The sequence below is a fragment of the Calypte anna genome, chromosome 3 (assembly GCF_003957555.1).
Source record: "Calypte anna isolate BGI_N300 chromosome 3, bCalAnn1_v1.p, whole genome shotgun sequence".
In the NCBI taxonomy this organism is placed as follows: Eukaryota; Metazoa; Chordata; class Aves; order Apodiformes; family Trochilidae; genus Calypte; species Calypte anna.
This window is the reverse complement of record NC_044246.1, coordinates 113,177,682-113,204,022: the sequence shown is the minus strand read 5'-3', so window position 1 is coordinate 113,204,022 and position 26,341 is coordinate 113,177,682. Positions and strand designations below refer to the sequence as shown.

The 26,341-nt window shown below is 44.0% G+C and overlaps 1 protein-coding gene across 1 annotated transcript in view; it reads left to right on the top strand.

Annotated features, from left to right (window-relative positions):
• Window positions 1–26,341, top strand: part of MSRA (methionine sulfoxide reductase A) — a 358,932-nt gene that overhangs the window by 234,387 nt on the left and 98,204 nt on the right. The window contains exon 5 of the mRNA XM_030448474.1: window positions 3,131–3,237. Coding sequence (XP_030304334.1) covers window positions 3,131–3,237 — 107 coding nt within the window. The remainder of the gene's footprint in view (window positions 1–3,130; window positions 3,238–26,341) is intronic.

Genomic DNA, 26,341 nt, shown 5'->3' with positions numbered 1-26,341 from the left:
GATATAAATAGATTTAAGAAATGAGTCAAAACAAATGACATTTTAGCTTAGATGATTGATCACATTAAAGCTGCAGTTTGGGGTCATGCTTTCAGTGCCTGCTCAGGCTTCTTCATAGCTAGTGGAGAGTTTAATGGTGCCAGCCAACCCCTAAGTGCTAGGAGAGGCTGCTGTTACTGCAGAGTCTGGCTCTTTCCTTAAATCTAACTCTAGAATTTCATCACTGACCTTGTACAGCTCTTCAGGCTTTGGTAAAGCTGTGGGGATAATGTATATCCTTGATATGGGGACCTCAGGAAAGGGCTGTGGCTTTGGGTGAGAAATCTGATTTCCCATCTGGGTTGGGTGTGCTTTGGCTTTCATTTGGTGTCTGTAGTTAAGCAACTTTGGCAAAAAAACCTTATTTCTCGGCTGGTTTCTCTATAGATGTATTTTAAAATCAAAATCAGTTCTCTTCTTAACCTTCTCTTCATTAAATTAATTAAGCTGCCCACTTCCCTATGACTATGTAAAGGTGGCACGTGCATATATTAACTGATCTTGTTTATCTTCTCACTTGGAGCACTGTGCACATCAGCTCCTGTGCAGCTCCTACTCCTCAAATCCATGCTAGAAACTGGCATGCTATGTAGTGAGCCTTCATTTAGAGAGATTTTTGTAATCTACTGCCTAGTCAGTTGTTAAGTGGTTTGTTAAGCAATAAATAGGGTTGTAGAATGCTAATGCTTAAGCTGACACATCAATCAGCATTAACATATCTTGGCAAAACTAATGCTTTCCTGGCCTGTATTCATTTATGCCTGTTCAGTAGCACTGCCTTTACTAGAACTCTTTACCACCCTAAATAACTTGCAAAGAAATGAGCAAAATATTCTCTGCCTTGCAGACCACGTTATTAAGTATTGATGAAGCACGTTGTTGTTGTTCTTCTGTGGCATCAAGTAACATTTGAGCTGTTGAAAAGTAACCCAAATAATCAGAAAATCTTCTTTTTTAGAATAAAGTTCACTCCTGAATATCCCATTGATCACTGGGTTGTCCAAATGCCCTCGGAAAAAAAACTTCTGCATCTCTTAGATCATAAATATTTCAGCCACATTTTGTTTTGCTGTTTATTATACTATCCTTTAAACCAGCTTTCTGTTCCCTGGGAAAGTACACAAGGGATAAAAGTTATCACATTTTAATGAATAGTATGATGTTGATTGCATCTTTTTCCCCCCAGTACCACAGGCTCCTTCTCTACCCCCTGCCCTTTGCTAGAGGGGTAGCAGGACCTACAATTTCTCTCTGTTTCATCTCCACAGTCCTGAGAGCTGAGGGTAATCTTCAAAAGGGGCTGCTGTAACCTAGTGGCAGTTAAAAGACAAATCCTGATGTGTTCTAATTTGTCTCAATTTGCAGTCACTTCAGCTTTTTCACTCACCCAGCTTCATGTAAAACAGCAGACAGGCTCAAAATTCAGGCATTTTCTTGCAGCAAAGTGAAAAGCTCAGTTCTAGAATGCAAAATTGGGGAAGAAAGTTAGGAAGGACAGAAAGTGCATAACTGGAAAGTAGAAAACTGCACTTCCAGATCATTCTTAATGCTAAAGCTCCTCTCCAAGGCTGCTCTTTGGCTTTGTGGGATGCTCCACAGCAAAGCTGGCTGGTACTGCTGGCTGAGGGACTGGGGATGGAAAGAGATGAGAGACAGCAATGATTTTGGCCAAAGTGACTGCCTAGGACTGCACAATGCCAAAGCATATCTGGGCAAGTCACCTAAGGGGATAGTAAACTTCCCTCCTCTTTGGCCTCCTCTTTTTATAGTTTTGTGGGTGGAATCCATCTCCTGTCATGGAAATTTGTTCCTGAGCAAGTTCCTAACTTTTGGAGGGATCATGTATATCAGCAGTGGCAACTCCTTGTACACAAAATACTCATTTCTGATATAATTTCAGAGAGTTACTGAGTCTATATATATGAAAGGAGCCTCCAGCAAAGTTGGAGAGGGATGGAACGAGACCATGGAATGACAGGACGAGGAGGAAAGGTTTTATGCTGAAAGATGGGAGATATCAGGAAGAAATTCTTGACTGTGAGGGTGGTGAGACACTGGCCCAGGTTGCCCAGAGAGGTGGTAGATGCCCCATCTCTGGAAATATTCAGGGTCAAGTTGAGCAGGGGATGGAGCAACCCCATCAATTTGAAGATGGCCCTGCTCACTGCAGGGGGGGTTGAGTATTACAACCTTTAAAGGTCCCCAAACCTTTTGGATCCTTTAAAGGTCCTTCCCACCCAAACCAGCCTGTGATGCTATGTGTAACTGGTTTGCTTTCCTAACATTAGATATAAGCAGTATTATATAGTTTTGCTATTCATATTATCCACATGTAACTTGCAAATAGAATTTATTAAGAGATTACATACCTCTGTTTTTTATTTCTCCCAAACTAAACTTAACTTAAACAGCCCAGTTGTGAAAGGGTTGGTGTCCCTAAGCATTACTCAATCTATAAGAGCACTGAAGCAAACAGACATTCTCTAAACCTTCTCCTTAGGATACTTCTCTACTAGAGTCCTTTTTGGAGCTCAGATTTGAGACCTTCATAAGAATGGTTCCTTCTCTCCATAACTGGTGATGGTAGGAACAGAATTAATTCAGCAACACATCCATGCTAGTCTTCCAGCAAGATTATTGCTTTCTGAATACAGGAGAACAATTAATTATCACGGGAGGCATTTTATACCCTTCTCCCATTGAGATGAAACAGAAGAAAATTTTTAAGAACTGAGTAAATAAACCTTTTTTTTTTTTTTTTGTAGCCATTTGCATGCTTTAAAATAAATAAGAGTATCTTGATTGCAGCAACTGCAGCTTGATTATTTAAGGCTTTACATGTGTATTTAACTACTGTATGAAGCACCAAAATGTAAAATGCTCATGTTTCATTTGCATGGCCTTTAGAAGGAGGACTATTTAACCAAAAAAAGAGTTTTGGGGCTTCCTACAAGTACCTACTGAGTATGCACATAAGAGACATGCTAATCCAGGCATGTAGAAGTTCCAAATTGAGATCTGCTGAATTGATACCTGCAGCTCAGGTAGGGAGGATGCTCCTCATGGTGTGCTCTGGGTTCTCTCTCCCCAGGGATGCGACAAGGCAACGACGTGGGCACCCAGTATCGCTCAGCCATCTACACCTTTTCTCAGGAACAGATGGAAGCTGCCTTGAGATCTAAGGAAGAATATCAAAAGGTAATATTGGGCAGGGTGTGGAATTGCTTCATGTATGGCCTGAGGTCAAAGATGTCACCCATTAGCACCAAAAGATTTTTTGTGCTGTGCGTCGTCTCCGTCTTGCTCTTGGAACTCCTTATCCCAGTAGTGAACTTCCACCCTGTTTGCTTTAAGTGCCAACTTCCATGAAATGTTTGTTTGGTTTTATTTTACCTGTGTGAGTCATTTTTTTAGCACTGCAGAGAGAAAAACAGCTACTAGTGTTGAGATTTGCTTTAATCTCTTCTAGAGTTTGTTTTTTTTTTAGCGTGGGAGAGGCAGAGCAAAAGTCTTTGATCTTAAACCAATTCAAACGTATCTGGACCCCATCCTCTGAAGGGTGTAGCCAAAATCTCAGATCCAAGAGTTTTTGGACACTTGGGGAAAGTTCTGATCATTATTTGAGCTTGGTAACTCAGAAATATCCACCTGCTGCTTACAAGGTGCTTCTATCAAGCTATTCCATAAATGTCTGTGATTAAATGTGACAGTCTGTGACTTAGTAGAACCATTTGTTTTGACACCAGGATCTGTGTGAGAGAAGATTGACCATTTCCCTTTCTGTACACAGCCCTATTTTTCAGTGACAATGGATTCTGTCTCTTCCCTGTCACATAAGCTATTATTTAACTAAAGGCAAAGGGATTAGTGTCCTGTAGTGTTGCTTCATTGTAATTGCTGTCTGATCTGCCTAATGGCCTTGACAATGCAAGATCCAGATTCTACAGCAGAGATGCATCAATTCTTTTAACTTCTGTGAAATAAACCACATCCAGGACATCAGGGCAATAGACAACCTATTAAGGAGTGCTAAAAGAACATCAACATTCATGCCTTTGCTTGTCCTGTGACTTCCCCATGCAGCGCTACAGGCTGGGGACAGAGTGGTTGGAGAGCAGCCAGACAGAGAGGGACCTGGGAGTCTGGATTGCCAGGAAGCTGAACAGGAGCCAGCAGTGTGCCCAGGTGGCCAAGAAGGCCAATGGCATCCTGGGCTGTGTCAGGAACAGCGTGGCCAGCAGGTCCAGGGAAGGGATTCTGCCCCTGTGCTCAGCCCTGGGGAGGCCACAGCTTGAGTCCTGTGTCCAGTTCTGGGCCCCTCAGGAAGTTCAGGCAGGAGATTGAGGTGCTGGAGCAGGTCCAGAGAAGAGCAAGGAGGCTGTGAAGGGATCCAGCAGAATTGCTGTGAGGAAGGGCTGAGGAAGCTGGGGGTGTTGAGGCTGGAGAAGAGGAGGCTCAGGGGAGACCTCATCACTCTCTCCAACTCCCTGAAAGGAGGTTGGAGCCAGGGGGGGGTTGGGCTCTTTTCCCAGGCAACTCTCAGCAAGACAAGAGGGCAGGGTCTCAAGTTGTGCCAGGGGAGGTTTAGGTTGGAGATGAGAAAGAATTTCTTTCTGGAGAGGGTGATCCGGCATTGGAATGGGCTGCCCAGGGAAGTAGTGGATTCTCCGTGTCTGGAGATACTTAAAAATAGACTGGATGTGGCACTCAGTGCCATGGGCTGGGAACTGCAGCGGGAGTGGATCAAGGGTTGGACTTGATGATCTCTGAGGTCCCTTCCAACCCAGCCCATTCTGTGATTCTGTGATTTTATGATTCACTGAAGGGTGATGTTGAAGAGCCAGGGTTTGTGCTGAATATCTGATGGTAACTGTGTTTTGAGGAGTGAGGACTTCTCCATCAGCAGCAGGTATCAGGGTACAAAAAGGAGGGGTACATGCTGAGCTCTTGTGCCAGTTTTGGTCCCCTAAATTCCTGCCTGACATTGGTGGGGTGAGCTCTGTGTCTGCACTTCTCAGGCCGGTTTGTGGATGCAGCTGGTGTTCCTCTGCCTGCAAAGAGATCCTCTGAACAGCAAGGAACTCATTTGCAAGTCCTCCTTAGCAGTGTGATAGCTGTGCATGTAAATTAAGTGCTGGGTGACATGTATATTTTCTCAGGAGTAGCTGAACACATGGGGCTAAGTCAGTCTTGCAGGTGTTTATCTGTGTTAACAGAGTGGTTTCTGGAGGGTTGGTGTTCATATTCAGGACTTCTTTCCACTCATTGTTTCCCTTCAATCTGTTGCTTTTCCAAAGTATTTTTGATCCTTTTTTTTGTTAGCATCTGCTGACCAATAGGACATGGTAAATCTCACAGCTTTCAGTTTGCTTTGCCAGCTCTGTTATGCTCTTCTGTTATTTGACATTAAATTAATATGGACTTCAAAGCAAAATTAGGATGTAGATGATTGCAATAGGATACTGCAGAAATTTCCATCATCAATAGATTTCCTTAATGGCACAATTTAAAATTTACCTACTTTGAAGTCTATCACCATTTGAACAGTATGGGTAATTAGTACATTTATATAATTAGGCAGAACTGTGTAAGTCATCGCATGCAGAGTTTGTTTTTGCACTTAAGAAAGAGGAAGGAAGGGACTGTGTTGCCAACTAAGAAAACAGGGCAAATCTCTACTGAAATTCCTAGAGGATATGTGGCTTCTATCTAGTATCAACAATATCCACAATATTATCTTCTGTGGCATTGCAGTAGCAATGGAATGGTTGTACTTGGAATCGTACTGAGCAAACAATATGCTCAGGAATCCCTTTTCCTCTGAAATGTTTTGCATGACATTATTTTAAAGTAAATGCAACACAATCACTTCCCTTCTTATTGCAGCCATTTAACTTAAATGTCAGCTCTTCTGGCAGTCACACGTGTATCTATGAACCTGATATTGACAGATAAAAACATTTAGGGATGACATAACCACGGATTTTTCCAGGATAAGCAGTGGTGCACACCCCAAAGAGGGGAAGGAATAGCAAAAATTAGAACTGCAATGCCTGCAACAAGTATGAGGGACTGTAAAGGCTTTGGCACAGCAGAAGAATAAAATCAGAGCTATTTATATAATTTGATGTGTGCTCTTAGATATCCTTGTGAGCTGAGGACCTGGAATAAAGTTAAGAATGTCTTTCAGCTGGAAAATTGTGTGACTGCTAGATGGTTTGGGTTATTTGTTTGGTTGTTGTCTTGGGTTTTTTTGCATAAAGCCAGATTTGCTTGTTAACCTAAAGGGACCATTTTTGTTCCCTGGGGTCAGAAGCTTCCCAACCCCAAGTTTTATATCATATTTATATCATGAATTCCTGCCTCCCTGCCAGGTTAGCCTGCAGCCCTAGCTCCTCCCTAGGAGCCAGGTAGTCATTTTTCAGCCTAGTATGGGCTGAGAAAAGCAGCTCTGCAGAACAAAGCAGTTTGTACTGAGGACCCAGACCACACTATGTGCATGTCAAGATGGTTTGCTCTTCACTCACTGGAGTTTGGTCCTCTGAACCATGTGCCACCACCAGATGGAAGTCAACGGTGCATTTCTGGTTTAGTTCTGTCAAAAGCAGTTGGGTTCATCCATCCCCAGAGCACTCCTGTGATGTGAACCAAAGCATGATAAGTGATAACCATCAGGAGATGTATTTAAAAAGCATATTTCTCCTCCAAACACTTATCATAAGAGCATTTTGATTGGAAAAGAACTTGAATATTATATTGCAGTCCCAACTGTTCATAGAATCATAGAATTGGCTGGGTTGGAAGGGACCTCAGAGATCATCAAATCCAACCCTTGATCCACTACCGCTGCAGTTCCCAGCCCATGGCACTCAGTGCCACATCCAGTCTCTTTGGAAATATCTCCAGACACGGAGAATCCACTACTTCCCTGGGCAGCCCATTCCAATGCCTGATCACCCTCTCCAGAAAGAAATTCTTTCTCATCTCCAACCTAAACCTCCCCTGGCACAACTTGAGACCCTGCCCTCTTGTCTTGCTGAGAGTTGCCTGGGAAAAGAGCCCAACCCCCCCTGGCTCCAACCTCCTTTCAGGGAGTTGGAGAGAGTGATGAGGTCTCCCCTGAGCCTCCTCTTCTCCAGCCTCAACACCCCCAGCTCCCTCAGCCCTTCCTCACAGCAATTCTGCTGGATCCCTTCACAGCCTCCTTGCTCTTCTCTGGACCTGCTCCAGCACCTCAATCTCCTTCCTGAGCTGAGGGGCCCAGAACTGGACACAGGACTCAAGCTGTGGCCTCCCCAGGGCTGAGTACAGTTGACCCAACACTGCCAAGTCCACCCCTAAACCATGTCCCTAAGCACCCACATTTGATGTAGCTTTCACCTTTAGGGTAGTACTGTGTTTGAGGGGAAAAATTCTGTAGTTAAGTGGCCCACAGCCCTCTCTCCTACCAGCCTACAAGCATCATCATGTGCCTTGAGCCCAAGTATCCTGCAAGGATGCAAGTGCATCTATTTTAAGTTGTGAAACTTATTGCTGATTCATGCAGCTGCTTTAACAGCTGAGAAGAGGCAAGAAAGTGATGAATATGCATCAAGCCATGCATCTTTGGCTGCTGATGAAGCTGGATGCATGCAGTCAGAGCCAGGCAGTGGTAGTGTTGATTTTAATACAATAGTTCTGTAAATGTAATCAGAAAAAAAAATATAAAATGAGGGCCAGGGCTTGGTGAAGGTACCATGAATGAGCTGTTTCATCAGTTCTGCCTGAAGCTGATGTTTTTTAATACAGTTGAACCTGAGGTTACTTAATTTTCAAGACAGTTGCTAGGCTGGGTTTGGTTTTCACATGAATTCTCCAGGCAATAATCCAAATAGTGAAATCAGAGTGGGGAGAAGTTTGCAGTTATTCTTCCTGAATCAGAGGCCCTGCAGTTGTTTTGTCAAGTGCTAACACTGAGTTTTCAAGCATATCATGAGTCCCCCAACCCATGTCTGGATTATATTAAAATAAAACTCAGAACTGCCATCATCTCTTCATCTTAGGTAGGACAGCACTGACAGCCTTGTGCACAGAGAGGTAAAAAACAGGTTTCAAAAGCAAATATTTGGATGGAGAAGATCCTTCCACCAAGCAGCCAAAGGGCCTCAGTGTGAGTGTTTATGAATTAAGTGAATTTGAGCTCTTGATGGAGGTGATGGGAGCAGGCAGCAAGCTCATGGTTTGTTAAAGTCAAGAGAAGTTGGTGGGGAGAGTGGCTGTGATTTGCTCTTCTAGTTATATCCTGCAGAAACTATCAAGGGCTTAAAGAGACAGGAGTATAAAAGTGTTGAGATTCTATAAAGATACTAAAAGTGTGGCCTTTACTGAAGTCAAGAAAAAAAAAACAGGAAGTGTTTTTTTATTGTATATATAGGAAGTGTAGATGAAATACTGAAGTAGAGAAGTAAGTGTTTTGGGGTTTTTTTTCCCTTAGAAATGGATGGAGCTTTGCTAGAAGTAATGTAAGTAAATGTAAATTAAAAAACAAACCTAAATGCAAATAAAAAAAGATTTGGACTGTAACACTATAATCTTTGAAAGTTTCTCTGCAGGAGTGTGTTGTGATGCTGACAGAAATCCTCTCTGAAATCTAAACCAGCTGGTCAACAGATTGGGAAAAAAATAATCAAATAATAACTGAAATAATAACTGCACCAAAGCCAGAATTAGGAAAAAAAAAAAAAAGAAAAAAGAAAAAAAAAAGTTGCTAAATAAGGACGTGAAGTTCAAAAAGTATTACAAGTAGAGGTGAAAAGGTTAAGTTTTAAAATTAAAATTTAGTATAAATATAAAAAATGCAGGCAAAATTGAAACTCACCCACTGCTCAATATGTTAGTCTGGAGAACAGACTCTCTTTGGAAATGGTGGGACCTATAAAAGTGTAGGTGGGTAGATGTGCTGTAGATCTGGAAGGGAACAGCATCTTCTATGATGCTCGGAGGAGGGACTTGATCACACTGCAGCCACAGCAAAAATATTCTGTGCAAGTCTGAAAAAGATGCTCAGTTAAATGACTGCAGTGTCTTTTACTTGGTCAAATAGTAATTTTCTTTGTGTTTTGTCAAACAGAATTTTCCATTCATTTGAAGAAAACTTGGGCTGCAGAAAATTAATTTGACCAAATATGTAAAATGTCTTTTTTCAACCAAAGAATAACTGTGCTGAACTAAATTCTCTATTGATGTAGCTCCACAAGAGTTCATGTATTTGTACAGTGGGTTAGTTGTGCCCTTGTGCTTTATTGCATGTATGCTGAGAGGGGAATCCTCCAACCAGTAACTTCAAATGTACTGTATGGTTTCACAGCTGAAGGTATTGGCACATCTGAACATGAAGCATCATTGGTTTTTCTCTGTGCTTCTGTGTTTTCCTTCTGCACTGGTTTTAGAATGATGAGGTTGTGTTCTCTTTACGGGGGGTTGAGGTGGGCTTTTTTTTGTTTTATTTTGTTGGTTTCTTAACTTTTAGAGCTCTGAATAGTTACATGATAAATGATGGATGACCATGTTGGAAGGGACCTCCCAAGGTCACGTCATCCAACTGCACTGCAGTGAGCAGGGAAATCTTCAACTGGATCAGTCTTGGATGTTTCCATTCTTCAGCCTCTCTGGGCAACCTGGGCCAGTGTATCACCACCCTCAGCATAAACAATTTCTTTCTAATATCATCTGAATCTCTTCTCTTTTAGTTTCAAACCATTACCCCTGTCCTATCAGCACAGGCCCTGCTAAAAAGTCAGTCCCCATCTTTTGTAGACCCCCCCTTAAGTATTAAAAGGCTCCCTAGAGACTTCTTCAGGCTGAACAACTTCAGCTCCTCAGCCTTTCCTCATAGCAGAGTTGTTGTAGGCATCAGATAACTTTTTTGTGTGTATTTTGCAGATATAAAAATACAAATAAATTTTATATATATCAATACCTCAAGGAGCAATAAATGCCTACATTTAGGTAGCTGATTTTAGGCATACCCCTGATGTCTCCTTAGTGTAATGGAAGTTCAGATACTCAATTCACATGTGGATCTCACTAAATCTAAACCAGGGGATGAGTGGATGGGTGGATGGGTGGGTGGATGGATGGATGGATGGATGGGTGGATGGATGGGTGGATGGATGGATGGATGGATGGGTGGGTGGGTGGATGGGTGGATGGATGGATGGATGGGTGGGTAGGTGGATGTGTGGATAGGTGGATGGGTGTATAGGTAGATGGGTGGGTGGGTTGGTGGATGGCTGGGTTGGTGGATGGGTGGATGGATAGATAGATAGATAGATAGATAGATAGATAGATAGATAGATAGATGGGTAGGTGGATTCTGCAGAATAAAGGCAACAGTGAATTAGTACTGGTCAGAGGAAGAGGCAACAGTCTCTACAGCTCAGCAGCCTGACAGACACTGTGAAACTTTGATGAAGTTCCTGTGGGATGGGCTCTGTTTGGGCCAACCGGAACCAACGAGGCCTCTGCTCACTCATCCCCCATCCTCAGTGTGGGGCAGGGAGGGGAAAACCCACTCTGAGGGAGGTTTGCATTCTACAATTACAGACTAACAGGCAAAAACCAGACAGGTCCAACTTGGGAAGAAAAAATAACTTAATCTACCAGGAGAAAGTGAAAACATCGACAGATTTTAGCACCTCCTCCCTTCCTGCGTTGCTTCACTGCCGCCTCCCCTCAGGGCAGAGGGGACGGGCAGGGGGGGTTCAGGCTCAGTTCCCCACACGGGGTTTCTGCTGCTTTTCCTCCTTAGGGAAGGATTCCTCACGTTCTTCCCCCATTCCAATGTGGGGTCCCTCTGATGGGGCAGAGTCCTTGAGGAACCCCTGGGCCATGAGTCCCTCCCATGGGGTGCAGTCCCTCAGGAACAGAGCGGGGCTGCCCACAGAGTCACGGCTGCTGAGGGAACTGTCACCTCCCCTGGAGCAGAGCCCTCCATGGCTGCAGATCCACATCTGCCCCTCTCCACCATCCTTTAGCTCCACATTTTCCCACCTGTGACACTTCAGGGGCTACAAACAGACTTCTGTCCCTCCATGCTGCTCCATGGGCTGCAGGGACACAGCTGCCATCTCACCATGGGCTGTGGGGAATCTCTGCTTGAGAACCTTCTCCCCCTCCTTTCTTCTCACTGACCTCAGTGTCTTTGTTTTGCTGTTGATTCCTCTCACCTCCTCTTTATTTATATCTTTGCAGTTTTGTTTCCTCTTTTATGAACATGTTGCTCACAGAGGCACATCCAGCTTCCCAGATCTGCTCAGCCCAGGCCAGAGGCAGGGCCACGATTGGAACTGGGGGATTTTCCAGCAGATTCTCACAGGAGCCACCTCTGTGCCCCCTCCTCAATTTCCAGAACATCACTGCCCTGACCCAAGGCACATGGCCGTGACGCCAAGGTCCTGCAGATCCACATCTGCCCCTCTCCAGCATCCTTCATGGATTTTCCCACCTATGACACTTCAGGGGCTACAAACAGACTTCTGTCCCTCCGTGCTCCTCCATGAGCTGCAGGGGCACAGCTGCCATCTCACCATGGGCTGAGGGGAAACCCTTGCTCAGGCACCTTTCCTTCTCCTTTCCTCACTGACCTTGGTGTCTTTTCTCTGGCACTTCTCTCTCACCACCTGCCCTGAAGATATATTTTTGCAGTTTCATTTTCCCTTTCTTGAATATATTACTTGGGCATCCAGCTTCCCATATCTGGTCGACCTTGGGTAGAGGAGGGACAGGGACTGGAACTGGGGGAGCTTCCAGCAACTTCTCACAGGAGCCATCCCTGAGGCCCTGCTTCCAAAACACCCCTGCACTGACCCAAGACAGATCACAGAATGGGTTGGGTTGGAAGGAAGCTTAAAGCTCATCCAGTTCCAACCCCCTGCATGGGCAGGGACATCTCCCTCAGCCCAGGGTGCTCCAAGCCCCATCCAACCTGGGCTGAGACACTGCCAGGGATGGGGCAGCCACAGCTTCCTTGGGCAACCTGGGCAACCAAAGTCTCACCACCCTCAAATTCAAGAATTTCTTCCTCATGTCCAACCTAAAACTCCCCTCTTCAAGTTTTAACCCATTTCCCCTTGTCGTCTCCCTACCCCCCCCGTGTCCAAAGCCCTCCCCCAGCTTTCTTGTAGCCCCTTCAGATATTGGAAGGTCATCTCAGAGCCTCCTCTTTCTGCAAGCAATTTGGTATTTTGGGGAATTTGAGTCAACAGCAGGTTCAGGGGGTTGTAATATTTGCATATGGGATATGGGCTTATTCTTCTTGACTTTAAAATGTGCAAGTACTCTCACTACATCCCTGTGTCAAAAGCCCATGTAAAAACATGATGTGGGTATAGCCTGGCAACCCCCCTGTATATTTTATCTTTGGTATCATAGAAAAGAGGATACATTTAAAAACTGGGATTTCCTGCCCAAGGCAATGAACTTTGGAGCAGAAACGGGCATGGAAATGAAGTGGTCAGGACTGTGTTTTTCAGGGCTGGGGGAATGACTGTTCCCAGCCCCACAGGATGGATCAGTTCTGAGATTTTAATTGCATGAAGGAATGCCTGGTGGGGAGAATTTACAACATTCAGCTGTGGTTTTATGTAAGTGCTGCGTGAGTTTAGGACATGCTTTGGCTGGGAGACAGTTTTTCACGTGTTTTTTGGCTGGGAAAACTGAAATAGCTCTTTTAAAAAGTAGGTTGTTGTTATTAAAGCAATAGAATGGAGTCTATAAAAAAAAAAAAAAAAAAAAAAGCACACCACCTGCTTACTCCTCTTCAAATTATGTCTATTTTAGAGCTTTACATATTAAATTGTCTTTGTTACACTCTGATGTGAATAGTAGCTACTTGATGTCTGATTGATGGTGGTAGTCCTTATGAAAATAAGCAAACCTGATCTGATAAGCAAGGCCATTATTTATTTTCTAGTCACTCATCTGTGCTGCAGAGATACCCTTTTTATGCTCAGCCCTCTCTGAGCAAGCTGTGTTCAGATGAGGAGGTTTTGTGTGAGCAGTTCCTAACTCTTTTTATATTACTTTAAACCACAGACAATTTGACTTTTTTGTCAATCCAAGAAAATGTGGTCACTTTGCAGCAGAAAGATAGCTCAGAACCAGCACACACTTCTGATTGCATTGCTGGATGACAGTGGCAACAAGATGAAAGCTTTAATGGCATGAGCTTAGGATGCTATAGTTGGCTTGTTTGAGTTTCTCAGAATAAAAACTTCTGTGAGGTGGCTTGTCCTATCATTAACAGTGATTATCAACCCACTTATACTTTCTTTATGGAGCCCGTGCTGAAATCCATCTATATGAATATAGAGTATATATATAGATATATGAATATATCTATTTTTTCCTCCATTTGGATAGAGAATTCTGTTATGATTGACATGGTCAGCACCCCATGGTTTCCTTTGCAGCCATAATATGTAACTTCAGACTTCACACAACGTAATAGCTATTGTATATCTGAATTTTCTCTCTTAATAATTTTTCCTACATTGCTGTGCTGTAGCATCTCATGTGGGAAAATAAACATTTTAACATTCCCATTTGAATGCCTCTGTTTTGAAGCAATGAAATGTCCAGGGTGTTGATGTTCATGTAAGAACACAGCTGAGCATCTCTGGAGCACAAGGGTTGACTAAGGCCACCTCTCAAAATCCATGGAGTGCCACCATCCTGTGCTTGGGTGCTGCTGATTTTCTACCATTTCTGCTCCTCTGGATGCAGCAGCCACACATAGGATGATAGAATGGGCTGGGTTGGAAGGGACCTCAGAGATCATCAAGTCCAACCCTTGATCCACTCCCCCCGTGGTTCCCAGCCCATGGCACTCAGTGCCACATCCAGGCTCTTTGGAAAGATCTCCAGACACGGAGAATCCACTACTTCCCTGGGCAGCCCATTCCAATGCCTGATCACCCTCTCCGTAAGGAAATTCTTTCTAATCTCCAACCTAAACCTCCCTTGGCACAACTTGAGACCCTGCCCTCTTGTCTTGTTGAAAGTCGTTTGACAAAAGAGCCCAACTCCCCCCCCGGATCCAACCTCCTTTCAGGGAGTTGGAGAGAGTGATGAGGTCTCCCCTGAGCCTCCTCTTCTCCAGCCTCAACACCCCCAGCTCCCTCAGCCCTTCCTCACAGGACTTGTGCTGGATCCCTTCACAGCCTCCTTGCTCTTCTCTGGACCTGCTCCAGCACCTCAATCTCCTTTCTGAAGGGCTGAGGGGCCCAGAACTGGACACAGGACTCAAGCTGTGGCCTCCCCAGGGCTGAGCACAGGGGCAGAATCCCTTCCCTGGACCTGCTGGCCACGCTGTTCCTGACACAGCCCAGGATGCCATTGGCCTTCTTGGCCACCTGGGCACACTGCTGGCTCCTGTTCAGCTTCCTGGCAATCCAGACTCCCAGGTCCCTTTCTGCCACTCTGTGCCCAGCCTGGAGCTCCCCATGGGGTTGTTGTGGCCAAAGTGCAGGACCCGGCACTTGGAATGTTGAACCTCATCCCATTGGGATCAGCCCGACTCTCCAGTCTGTCCAGGTCCCTCTGCAAAGGGACGTGTTGCTTGCTTTTATCAGTGCCAGAGAAGGCAAGATTTTTTTTTTATTAGCTTTTGATTCTCCATATATGCTGCTCATTTGATCAAAGGCTGGTGGGTTTTTCACTTAGCCCTTTGACTGTTGCAAATATAGCTAATCATACATTTGAAGTTAGGGCTATGAACAACATTATGAAACCATACTTTCTAGTTTACAATCATTTTTTCATCTGGAAGGTCATGCAGTTCAGCCAAGAAGCCATTTGCTTTTTTGTGCTGTGAACGTGAAGCCAGTGCTTCCAGCTAAGGCTTATATTGGACATTTAAACTAATATTAGAAATTGCCCTGCAATAAACTAATGTAAATATCAAATAGATCTGACTGGGGAGAACGGGTTGTAAATAAAACATTTCCTGCTTTGTATTGCTTGCTCTGTTCAGCTTGTCAGTAATGTAAAAACATCCTAAATTGGTCTAGACATCACGTTTTCATATACTTATGAGATAGATGAATTCTCAGTCTTTGGGGCAGATCTGCACACTGCTCCAGAAGATGAAGGTTTAAAGGGCTGAGCTGATTTTCCTACAGGAGTGTGGGGTCACTTAAGATGTCCCTCCCTGTTTGATGTGGCCTCCAGCTGCCACTCCAGGTGGGCACAGATCTCTCAGGTGGCCTAGGTCATACCAGGCAAATAGTGGAGTCTGTAGTGATGCCAACTCACTGAAGAGAAATAAGTAAATAAAATGAATAAATAAATAAAATAAATAATAATAATAAACATAATGAAATAATAATATGATATGAAATATAAAAATTATAAAAATATATAATATAAAAATAATATAAGCTGAAGATAAGTAAATGAATAAATAAAATAAATAAACATAATAAATAATAATAATAGCTATAATGAAATAATTATATGATATGAAATATAAAATTATAAAAATATAAAATGTAAAAAATAATATAAGCAGTATAAAAGAGAATAAATAATTAATACAAATAAATATACTAAATAAATAACATAAAATAAATACCTTGACCTCAGCCTGGGAATGTGTTCTTGCAGGGTTCAGGTTCGTTCAGGTTGTTGAATTTCTTGCTCTTGATTGTGCATCTGTTCTAGCACTCTAAAAGTTTCCAAAGCATATTAAATGTCAAGAGCATGCATTTAGTAATGAGATTAATAATGATGGCTGGAGTTTATGCAGTACTTTGCAGGGAACTGGGTGTATTTTCTTCTTGTAAGGAAGCTCTCAAGGAGCTTATTTAACTAAGAGAGGAGTTCTGTGGAGGACATGACAAGGAAAATCAAGGCAAAAGAAAGATAATTATGATTAGCTGGCCCTTTCCTATGTCAGATCTTGTGGTCTTTGGATTAAATGGAGACTTAAAAATGGATATAAGCAAAAATTTCCAGGAAACAAGAACTGAGAAATTGTCTTAAGATGTGTTGAGTCTTGAGTTGTGGAAAATGTTGTGTCTTAATTCTGCTCTGCCCTTTGAATTTATCTGTGTCCAAGTGATGAGGCTTGGAGTGGAATCCTTTACATTCACCTGGAGAGGGAGAAAGGGAATGGCCTGCTTTGGAATTTCCACACAAATTTAAAAAATTAAACAAAAAGTATGTTTTTTTTTTTGTTTTGTTTTGTTTTGTTTTGTTTTTTTTTAATGTAACCAAAAAACACCATGTGCATTTTTAATCATAGAATCATAGAATTGGCTGGGTTGGAAGGGACCTCAGAGATCATCAAGTCCAACCCTTGATCCACTCCCCCCGTGGTTCCCAGCCCATGGCACTCAGTGCCACATCCAGGCTCTTTGGAAAGATCTCCAGACTTTCTCCAGGAGAATCCACTACTTCCCTGGGCAGCCCATTCCAATGCCTGATCACCCTCTCCAGAAAGAAATTCTTTCTCATCTCCAACCTAAACCTCCCCTGGCACAACTTGAGACCCTGCCCTCTTGTCTTGCTGAGAGTTGCCTGGGAAAAGAGCCCACCCCCCCCCTGGCTCCAACCTCCTTTCAGGGAGTTGGAGAGAGTGATGAGGTCTCCCCTGAGCCTCCTCTTCTCCAGCCTCAACACCCCCAGCTCCCTCAGCCTCTCCTCATAGGGTCTGTGCTCGAGTCCCTTCACCAGCCTGGTTGCCCTCCTTTGGACCTGCTCCAGCACCTCAATGTCCTTCCTGAGCTGAGGGGCCCAGAACTGGACACAGGACTCAAGCTGTGGCCTCCCCAGGGCTGAGCACAGGGGCAGAATCCCTTCCCTGGACCTGCTGGCCACGCTGTTCCTGACACAGCCCAGGATGCCATTGGCCTTCTTGGCCACCTGGGCACACTGCTGGCTCCTCTTCAGCTTCCTGGCAATCCAGACTCCCAGGTCCCTTTCTGCCACTCTGTGCCCAGCCTGGAGCTCCCCATGGGGTTGTTGTGACCAAAGTGCAGGACCTGGCACTTGGCTGTAAATGGCATGGTGAAGACTTGGAACATTACTTCTGCTATCCAAAAACTTTGCTTATCCTTAGTACAAAGCTGTGGAATCAGGAGCACTGTTCACACCTCAAGATTTCTCAGTGACAAAAATGTAAATTTAATTTAATTAAGAATTGAAGTGAGTGCTCATGGAACATTTTTCCGCTGTCAATCCAACTCTTAAATATAAAGCCAAAAATTTATCTAAACCAGGGCTTTTCCAGTCAGATAGAACAGAATGGCACTTCAGAAAGTTCTGAGCTCCACAGAACTCACACATGGAAGTGACAGAGACTCAGAATTTATAAAATGTGCTGCTTGGGTATCTAAATATGGATAAAGGAGAATCTGCTTAAGCACTGGGGTTCAAATAGTTTGATAATCAGATGTAATGCTGCATGAATCAACAACTCTGATACCCTGATCTTGCTCTCTGTCTGAAGTCAGGGTTTTTTTTAAATATCTATCAAGATTTTCTTGTAGGACCCATCGCAGACCAAGTGCACAGCTGCAAATCCAGAGCCAACACCATTGGAATCAGGGTGGATTTCCAGTAAAACTTTGGGTTTCCAGTAATGCAATTGGCCAAGAATTTCTTTTTTGATTTCAGCTTTTTTGTTCCCCAGTGAACTGTCAGAGCATTCTCTGTCTTGGGTTCTGGTTGAAGTGTGCCATTCAGTCAAGTGTAGCTCTCAGCTTTGGGGAAAACAAGTCAGCACTTCCTAGAGAAAAAAAAATCACAGCATGTTTTAGTAATTTTTAGGTTTTGTCATGTCTGTTTAGATCTTGTGATCTTTGTTCATCGAGAGCTTTTTCTCCTTTATTGACTTCCCCAGATGGCTCGTAGACTAATCCTGTTTTCTTTTAGATCCAGGGTGACTTTAGGAAGTTGCAGAGAGGTCAGGATGTGCTCTTGCATTGGTGGGCAACACCATCAACTGGATTATCTGTCCTGTGTCAGAACTTTCTGGGGTTGCAGAGATTAAACCCAAGCCAGGAGATCTCTCCTTGTGTTAATGCATATCCATCATGTCCCAGAAAGCATGGAGTTACATCAGATACCAACAAAAGTGTTTTCTCAAGGGGGTGTCAATGGGCTTAAGCCTTTGTTTAAATCAGATTTATACACAGGGGTAGTGGCACATGTACAGATATTTTGTTAAGAGCTGCTGTGAAGCAAAAAGGAGGAAACGTAGGGCAGATGCTGCTATAAAGAGTATTAAGGGTTGTCTGAGGACATGGAGGGGAGGGTTTTGCCTGAGTTCAACCCTGTTTTAAAAAAATTTCAGTTCAGAAATCTCTGCTTCTGTCACTTAGCCTGATTTTCTTCAGTGATTCTATCACCAAGAATTTTCTCATCTCCTGCTGGGCTTCCAGGCCTGACTGGTGGGGCACCAGCCAGCTGGATGTCCCCATTCCCACCATGCAGTGGGGAAAAGCAAGATGAAGCAAAGCCCACATTGCAGCTCTCCATAGAGAAGATGGAGAAAAATCAGGTTTTCTGCTTTTTTCTCTTTATTTTCCCACTACAAGTTGATTTCAGGTTTTTCTTTATTGTTTGTTTCCTCCCTGCATTTTTTCCTGGCTCTTTGGCTTTCCATGATCTTAGAATCATAGAATTGGCTGGGTTGGAAGGGACCTCAGAGATCATCAAGTCCAACCCTTGATCCACTCCCCCCGTGGTTCCCAGCCCATGGCACTCAGTGCCACATCCAGGCTCTTTGGAAAGATCTCCAGACACGGAGAATCCACTACTTCCCTGGGCAGCCCATTCCAATGCTTGATCACTCTCTCCGTAAAGAAATTCTTTCTAATCTCCAACCTAAACCTCCCCTAGCACAACTTAAGACCCTGCCCTCTTGTCTTGTTGAAAGTCGTTTGGCAAAAGAGCCCAACCCCCCCCTGGCTCCAACCTCCTTTCAGGGAGTTGGAGAGAGTGATGAGGTCTCCCCTGAGCCTCCTCTTCTCCAGCCTCAACACCCCCAGCTCCCTCAGCCTCTCCTCATAGGGTCTGTGCTCGAGTCCCTTCACCAGCCTGGTTGCCCTCCTTTGGACCTGCTCCAGCACCTCAATCTCCTTCCTGAGCTGAGGGGCCCAGAACTGGACACAGGACTCAAGCTGTGGCCTCCCCAGGGCTGAGCACAGGGGCAGAATCCCTTCCCTGGACCTGCTGGCCACGCTGTTCCTGACACAGCCCAGGATGCCATTGGCCTTCTTGGCCACCTGGGCACACTGCTGGCTCCTGTTCAGCTTCCTGGCAATCCAGACTCCCAGGTCCCTTTCTGCCACTCTGTGCCCAGCCTGGAGCTCCCCATGGGGTTGTTGTGGCCAAAGTGCAGGACCTGGCACTTGGCCTTGTTGAACCTCATCCTGTTGGAATCAGCCCAACTCTCCAGTCTGTCCAGGTCTCTCTGCAGAGCCCTCCTGCCTAGCATTTGACCTTTGTGTTCAAGGCCAGGTTAGATGGAGCTGGAAGCAGCCTGGTGTAGTGCAAAGTGTCCCAGGACAGGACAAGACAGGAGGGTTGGAAGTGGATGATCTTTAGGGTCCCTTCCAACATGAACCATTCCATGATTCCATGACCTTGCCCCGCATCCCTTTCTTCCTTACTTTCTTCAATTTTAACATCCTCCACTTTCTTCCTCAGGCCTCTATTTCAGAAAAACCTTCTTTCTATCCTTGTTAAGTTAATTTTTTTTTTCTAGTTGACTTTCTCTCTGTGACTAAATGGTATATGGTAAATCAAACTACCTGGCTTATCAAGGTGGAGAAAATACCTTCCATCTTCCTGGTACCTAAAGCATCCTGAGATGCCTCCTGCTGCAGGTCTCTGCTCTGCTGGGCCTGTGCAGGAAATGTCCTCAAAGCCTGAGAAATCATTTTCAGTGACACAGAGCTTTTTGCTCTCTAATTTTTGGCCCTGACCTTTCCCCAAGCAACCAGTTACCTAAGGCTGAGATATTTCCATTTCAACTGCTCCTTTCTCCTTTGGTTATTTTTAGGTGACTCGGTTAAACCATTTCTTTTTCAGTTTTCTAAAGGAACTATATGTAAGGTGTTCAGAGAAATAAAACCCCTTTACACATAAAATGCACTTTGTAAGCTAGGAAGGAAAGCCATAATGAAGACTTTTAGCCAGAAGCTTAAACTAGGTGAAGATAATGTTTTTGAAATAGAAAGTGACTGACAGGGAAAGCCATGGATCCATCATCTTTTCAGGAGAATAGCTCTTATTATTCTATTATAATAATATTAATTATTCTTCTTATTATTTTAACTTTTTTATCAGGAAATGTGTAGTCAAAATCTCACCTTTACACACCAATGTTCTCATGTCAGTGACTTCCACCCAAAAGATCTTTTAATTCAGTTTTGAGCTTTTTTTGATGTTTTTGTCTTTTAAAATCAAGGTTTTATTTTGTTTCTTTTAAAATATGGATACCAGAAAGATATTTACCCCAGAATGAACTTAATCAATGACTTAAATAAAGGTCTAATCATTTCCCTGGGCTCATTCCTCCTGGTACTCATGTTTTCCTAGGTGTGGCCTTCAGTTTTTGGCCCTAGATGTAAAATTTTTGGATTTGGCTTTCCTATTAGTAGAATTTGAGCTTAAACTGTGTTCAGATTGTCTCAACTACACAGTGTGAGGGCCCCAACATCACCAGCATTTGCTGTAACTCTGGACATCATGTGCTATCCCACTTTTACCTAATGTTTGTAATTCTTTCTACGTCTTGATCAATGCACTTCATAACAGTTCTGCTGCAAGTCCACCTTCCTCCAGTTTTCCCTCTATTTTTGCCATGTTCAACTCCTTTTTTTCTATTTCTTTAAATAGATAGATGGTACTAAATAATGTGAAATGTTAACTCTGATGTATACAAAGTTTTCCTTCTCAGCTAAACTTGTAATCTCATCAAATCATAGAATCATAGAATTATAGAATTAGCCGGGTTGGAAGGGACCTCAGAGATCATCAAGTCCAACCCTTGACCCACCGGAGCAGTTGCTAGACCATGGCACTGAGTGCCACATCCAGTCTTTTTTTAAATGTCTCCAGGGATGGAGAATCTACCACCTCACCGGGCAGTCCATTCCATAGCCTGATCACCCTCTCCGTGAAGAAATTCTTTCTAATATCTAACCTAAACCTCCCCTGGCACAACTTAAGACTGTGTCCTCTTGTCTTGTTGAAGGTCATCTGTGAAAAGAGTCCAGTTCCCACCTCGCTACAGCCTCCTTTCAGGGAGTTGTAGACAGCAATGAGGTCTCCCCTGAGCCTCCTCTTCTTCAGGCTGAACAGCCCCAGCTCTCTCAGCCTCTCCTCATAGGGCCTGTGCTCGAGTCCCTTCACCAGCCTGGTTGCCCTCCTTTGGACCTGTTCCAGGACCTCAACATCCTTCTTAAACTGAGGGGCCCAGAACTGGACACAGGACTCGAGGTGTGGCCTAACCAGCGCTGAGTACAGGGGCAGAATCACCTCCCTGGACCTGCTGGTGACGCTGTTTCTGATACAGGCCAGGATGCCATTGGCCTTCTTGGAAGAAAGATGTTGGGTTAATACATGACCTGTTTTCCACAAACTCATGTTGATTGGCATTAATTATATTCCTTACCATTTGAATGTTATTTCATTTATTTATTTTTTTTTTGTTTTTAACCAAGTACAAATTGGCACAGTGCTGCCTCTGTTGTTTTACTTGTCCCTTTTGAAGTGCTGGAGGAAGTGGGTGCTCATTCCTGCTTTGGGAATATTCAATAATAACAATTCACTGATCGTGTAAAATCACTTTTTTTTCCTAAAATCTTGAAAAATGAGACAACTTTGGGTTTATTAGCCACTTCTTCGTGCTGAAGAACTCCCAACTGCCAACTTCAGGAGTCAGTTTTTGAGCTGCTTAAAGAAAGTATCCCAAATTATTATTATTGCTGCTGCTAATATTATTATCATAGGCAAAATAAAACAACTTCCCCTAAAAAGATTCAGAAATATCTGAACAGTTATTCTAGAAAACTTGGAAAGCCTCTGGGAAATATAATGGAAGTGCAACTTTCAGCCCCAAAAGTAGTGTTGGAGAAATTATAAAAGAGTCAGAGAACTGTGGTCTGGGATTGTAGCATCCCTCCTGCTTTTCCACATACACAAGCATCAGCTTTTAATATCTTCTCCCTCATTTCCCTTTCTGTACCTTTTTTTATTTTTGTCTCAATCAGCTAATTATATCTTGGATGATTATTTTTCAGCCAACACTTCTTGCCGTTATATTTAAATACGTGGCTGCTGTTTTATGTGCCAACAATCATAGGAAATAAATTGTTCCATTATCCCATGGTTTATTATTATAGGAAAAAAAAAAAAAAAACCTTCAGTGTGAAACCAGGGGATTTACCAGGGCTGGAGGAAAACCTGATTTCTTTCATTGCCCTCTAGTGTCCTCACAGCAGGTTTGCAATGGCATAAAATGCAGGTGCTGCTTTTCCTCTCTCTTTGTGTCTCTCTGGTTTCTGCTCATTGAAGCACCCTGAAGTTTTTGGGTTTTTTCTATGTAAACCACAGGGTGCTGGTTTAAATATCATATAAAGCAGAATTCCTCTACTGGTGTTTGTAACTGAGGACATCAGGGGTTTGTGTTTTGCTGTGGAAAAGAGGAAAGTTCATATTGCCTGTCTCAACATCATGTACCAAGTGAGTTTTGGGAGGGATGCTCATATGTGAGGGTCCATCACTGAGGTATATACACCCTACAGAAGTAGCCTGTATCATTTTTAAGGCATCATTTTACTGCTGGGTCTTGTGAATTTTCATTATGAATTCATCACTGGGGCTGAAGGAGGGCTTGGCAAATGTTTCATCCCCTTTCTCTGAAAATTATCCTTCCACCTTGGAGTGGAAATCTCCAGTTGCATCCACAGGGGATGATCCTTGGAGGTGTTAAGTCCACCTTGAAGTCATTAGGGGTGTTGAAGTGTTCATCTTAAACTTACTGAGCATCTTCAACCATGTTGACACCCATGGAAATCGGGGGCACTCAGCACCTTTCAGAGTGAGCTCTTCACACTCATTCTTGACACTGGGCCAAAGGAATCAATGGGATCTAATTCTTACTTTGCAAATAGAATCATAGAATCATAGAATTGGCTGGGTTGGAAGGGACCTCAGAGATCATCAAGTCCAACCCTTGATCCACTCCCCCCGTGGTTCCCAGCCCATGGCACTCAGTGCCACATCCAGGCTCTTTGGAAATATCTCCAGACACGGAGAATCCACTACTTCCCTGGGCAGCCCATTCCAATGCCTGATCACCCTCTCCAGAAAGAAATTCTTTCTAATCTCCAACCTAAACCTCCCCTGGCACAACTTGAGACCCTGCCCTCTTGTCTTGCTGAGAGTTGCCTGGGAAAAGAGCCCAACCCCCCCCTGGCTCCAGCCTCCTTTCAGGGAGTTGGAGAGAGTGATGAGGTCTCCCCTGAGCCTCCTCTTCTCCAGCCTCAACACCCCCAGCTCCCTCAGCCCTTCCCCACAGGAATTCTGCTGGATCCCTTCACAGCCTCCTTGCTCTTCCCTGGACCTGCTCCAGCACCTCAATCTCCTTCCTGAACTTCCTGAGGGGCCCAGAACTGGACAGGACTCGAGGTGTGGCCTCCCCAGGGCTGAGTACAGGGGCAGAATCCCTTCCCTGGACCTGCTGGCCACGCTGTTCCTGACACAGCCCAGGATGCCATTGGCCTTCTTGGCCACCTGGGCACACTGCTGGCTCCTGTTCAGCTTCCTGGCAATCCTGTCAATCAATTTTCAATAGAAAGAATGTGACTTTTTCTCCCTCTCATTTTATTGCAAGATGCTGTGCCAACAAATCAGAGTGTCAGGGGTTGGAGGAGATCATTGGGTCCAACCCCCCTGCCAGAGCTGGACCACCCTATGTGTCACACAGAACACATCCAGGAGGGCTTTGAATGTCTCCAGAGAAATCTATCTGTGCATTAGGTATGGTGAATTAGATCTGTACAAGACATATGGAGGGAAGGAAGAAGGAGGAATAACACCTGTCTTGGGAACCATATAATATTAAGAATGACATCTGTACATTAAAAAAAAGGCCAACAACAAAACTTTAGGCAAAGGTGCTCATTTTAAAACAGTAAGATCAGAGGGAATCAAACATGTCTCCAGATCAATTGTTGTTTTTACTTTGAGATAAAATGCAATGCAGGTCTGATTCATGACATCTTAGCCTGAAAAACTGAGTTTAAAGCTCTTGCCTACTGTATACTGACTTCCTCCAGTGTCATCTTTCTGCACCGTCCTGTAAGGAGAAGGAAAAAAAGCTGTACTAGGGCATTTTGGGAATGACAGCACAGCTCTGGCTCAGCAAGTTGCTTTAGGTCAGGCATTAATTTAGCATCCTGAGAAAATCATAGAATCATAGAATCCTTGGGGTTGGAAGGGACCTTGAAAGATCATCTAGTCCAACCCCCCCTGCCAGAGCAGGGTCACCTAGAGCACTTTGCATAGGAACGTGTCCAGACGGGTTTTGAATGTCTCCAGTGAAGGAGACTCCACGACCCCCCTGGGCAGCCTGTTCCAGGGCTCTGTCACCCTTACATCACAGCTTTCATTAGAGAGTGGGGCACGGGCCACTGGAGCACCTGTGCAGAAGAGTTGAAATCCCATTTATTTGTAGGGCCACGCTCGCGGGCACACGTTGGGAGTGTAAGGGGAAAAAAAAAAAGAAAAAAAAAAAGATTGCAGCTTCACTTAACTTCAAAAATGACTCACTCCCTCTGGTGGGAACATTTAATTCTGAACCTGTGATGCTGCTTTCCCTCCTCCTCTTGCATCCACCCCCCTTGCCACCTCGCATCCCTCTCGCTTCGCGTGACATCTGCTCCCTGTGCTGCAGAGCAGCACTTGGGTTTCTATGGCAGCTGCTGTAACCAGTGGACCCATGGACCAAGTGGGAAGAGGGGGAAGAAAAAGACCAAAGTAGCTGGATTTGGGTGCATGATGGCTGTTTGCCCTTGGCTGGTGGCCTGGGTTGTGTTCAGAGAGGGTGCCCTAAGAATAGGTCATTCCCATGCTGGCATCTCTTGGGGCATCCCAGGCCAGGGATATTTGCTTTCTTCTCTATCATGAAGTGGCCAGAGGACAACAGTGAAGTGGAGGTTGTGAAGAACAGGAGATTGAGGGTTTGGTTGAACTTCACCCCATGTTTGCTTTTGTCTTGTTTAGGTCTCCAGATTTGCAGCAAATGGTTCTCGACTTCTGCATTTCAGATGGTGAAAATGCAGATGCTAGACCTAAAATATTATCATTAACTGTCTATTTATAACATAGTTTGTCATTAGAATCACCATCCCGTTTTTAAGCAGGAGAGGATAACACCAGTTCACAATCTACACCTGTTGCTTGTTGTTTTGTGTTTTGCTTTTGGTTTCATTTATTTATTTGATTTTATTTTAAGCACAGTTCTTTGATTTGTTCTGCCTCTGAATTCATTAAGAGGCTGGAATTAACAGCCTGTCCTCTTGTTTGTGGCTCCTTTGCTCCTCCATCCCCCCAGGTATAAACACCACAACTCAGAGCTGAGCTCACTTCAGCTACAGGGGATCTGAAGAAAATACAGAACCCACTTCTCCTTTATTTTAAAAATAAAAAAAGGTCTTTATGTAATGGAATCAAAACATGATTTGTGTTTCATGACTGAAAAAAAATGAGGATTGGCAGTCAGGTTGCCACATCATGGCTCGTGGGCCACCACTTACCACGGGGCATTGCTGCTCTGAAACATCTTGTGTTCAGAGTCAATGTGATCATCTTACACCATTACAAAGATGTTTTCATTTTAGAACAGTTCATCCGTGGGAGGCTAAGCCTGCAGGAGCTGGGAGTCTCTAGTAAAATTAATATCAGTTTGGCAAATGTGAAAAGAAAGGTTGTCAGAGCTGAGGATCACTCCTCTTCCCTGGAGCTGGTAGAACCAAGGGCAGGAACCAGACGTGGATGATACTGGGCTTGGACATTTCAGAGAGACAGCTATTAGTTTGGTGGGTGTCAGGGCTTAACACTGGCCCGGCAATTAAACCGAATATCAGACGCTCTCTATTAATGTCTCTCTCCTCCTTGATAAAGAAAGGAGAGAGAATAAGGGAGAGAGACTGATAGGTTGGGAACTAAACTACACAGCTTTAATGGAACAGTAATGATAAATAGGAAAAATTACTAAATCTATACAAATATACAGGAAAATGGA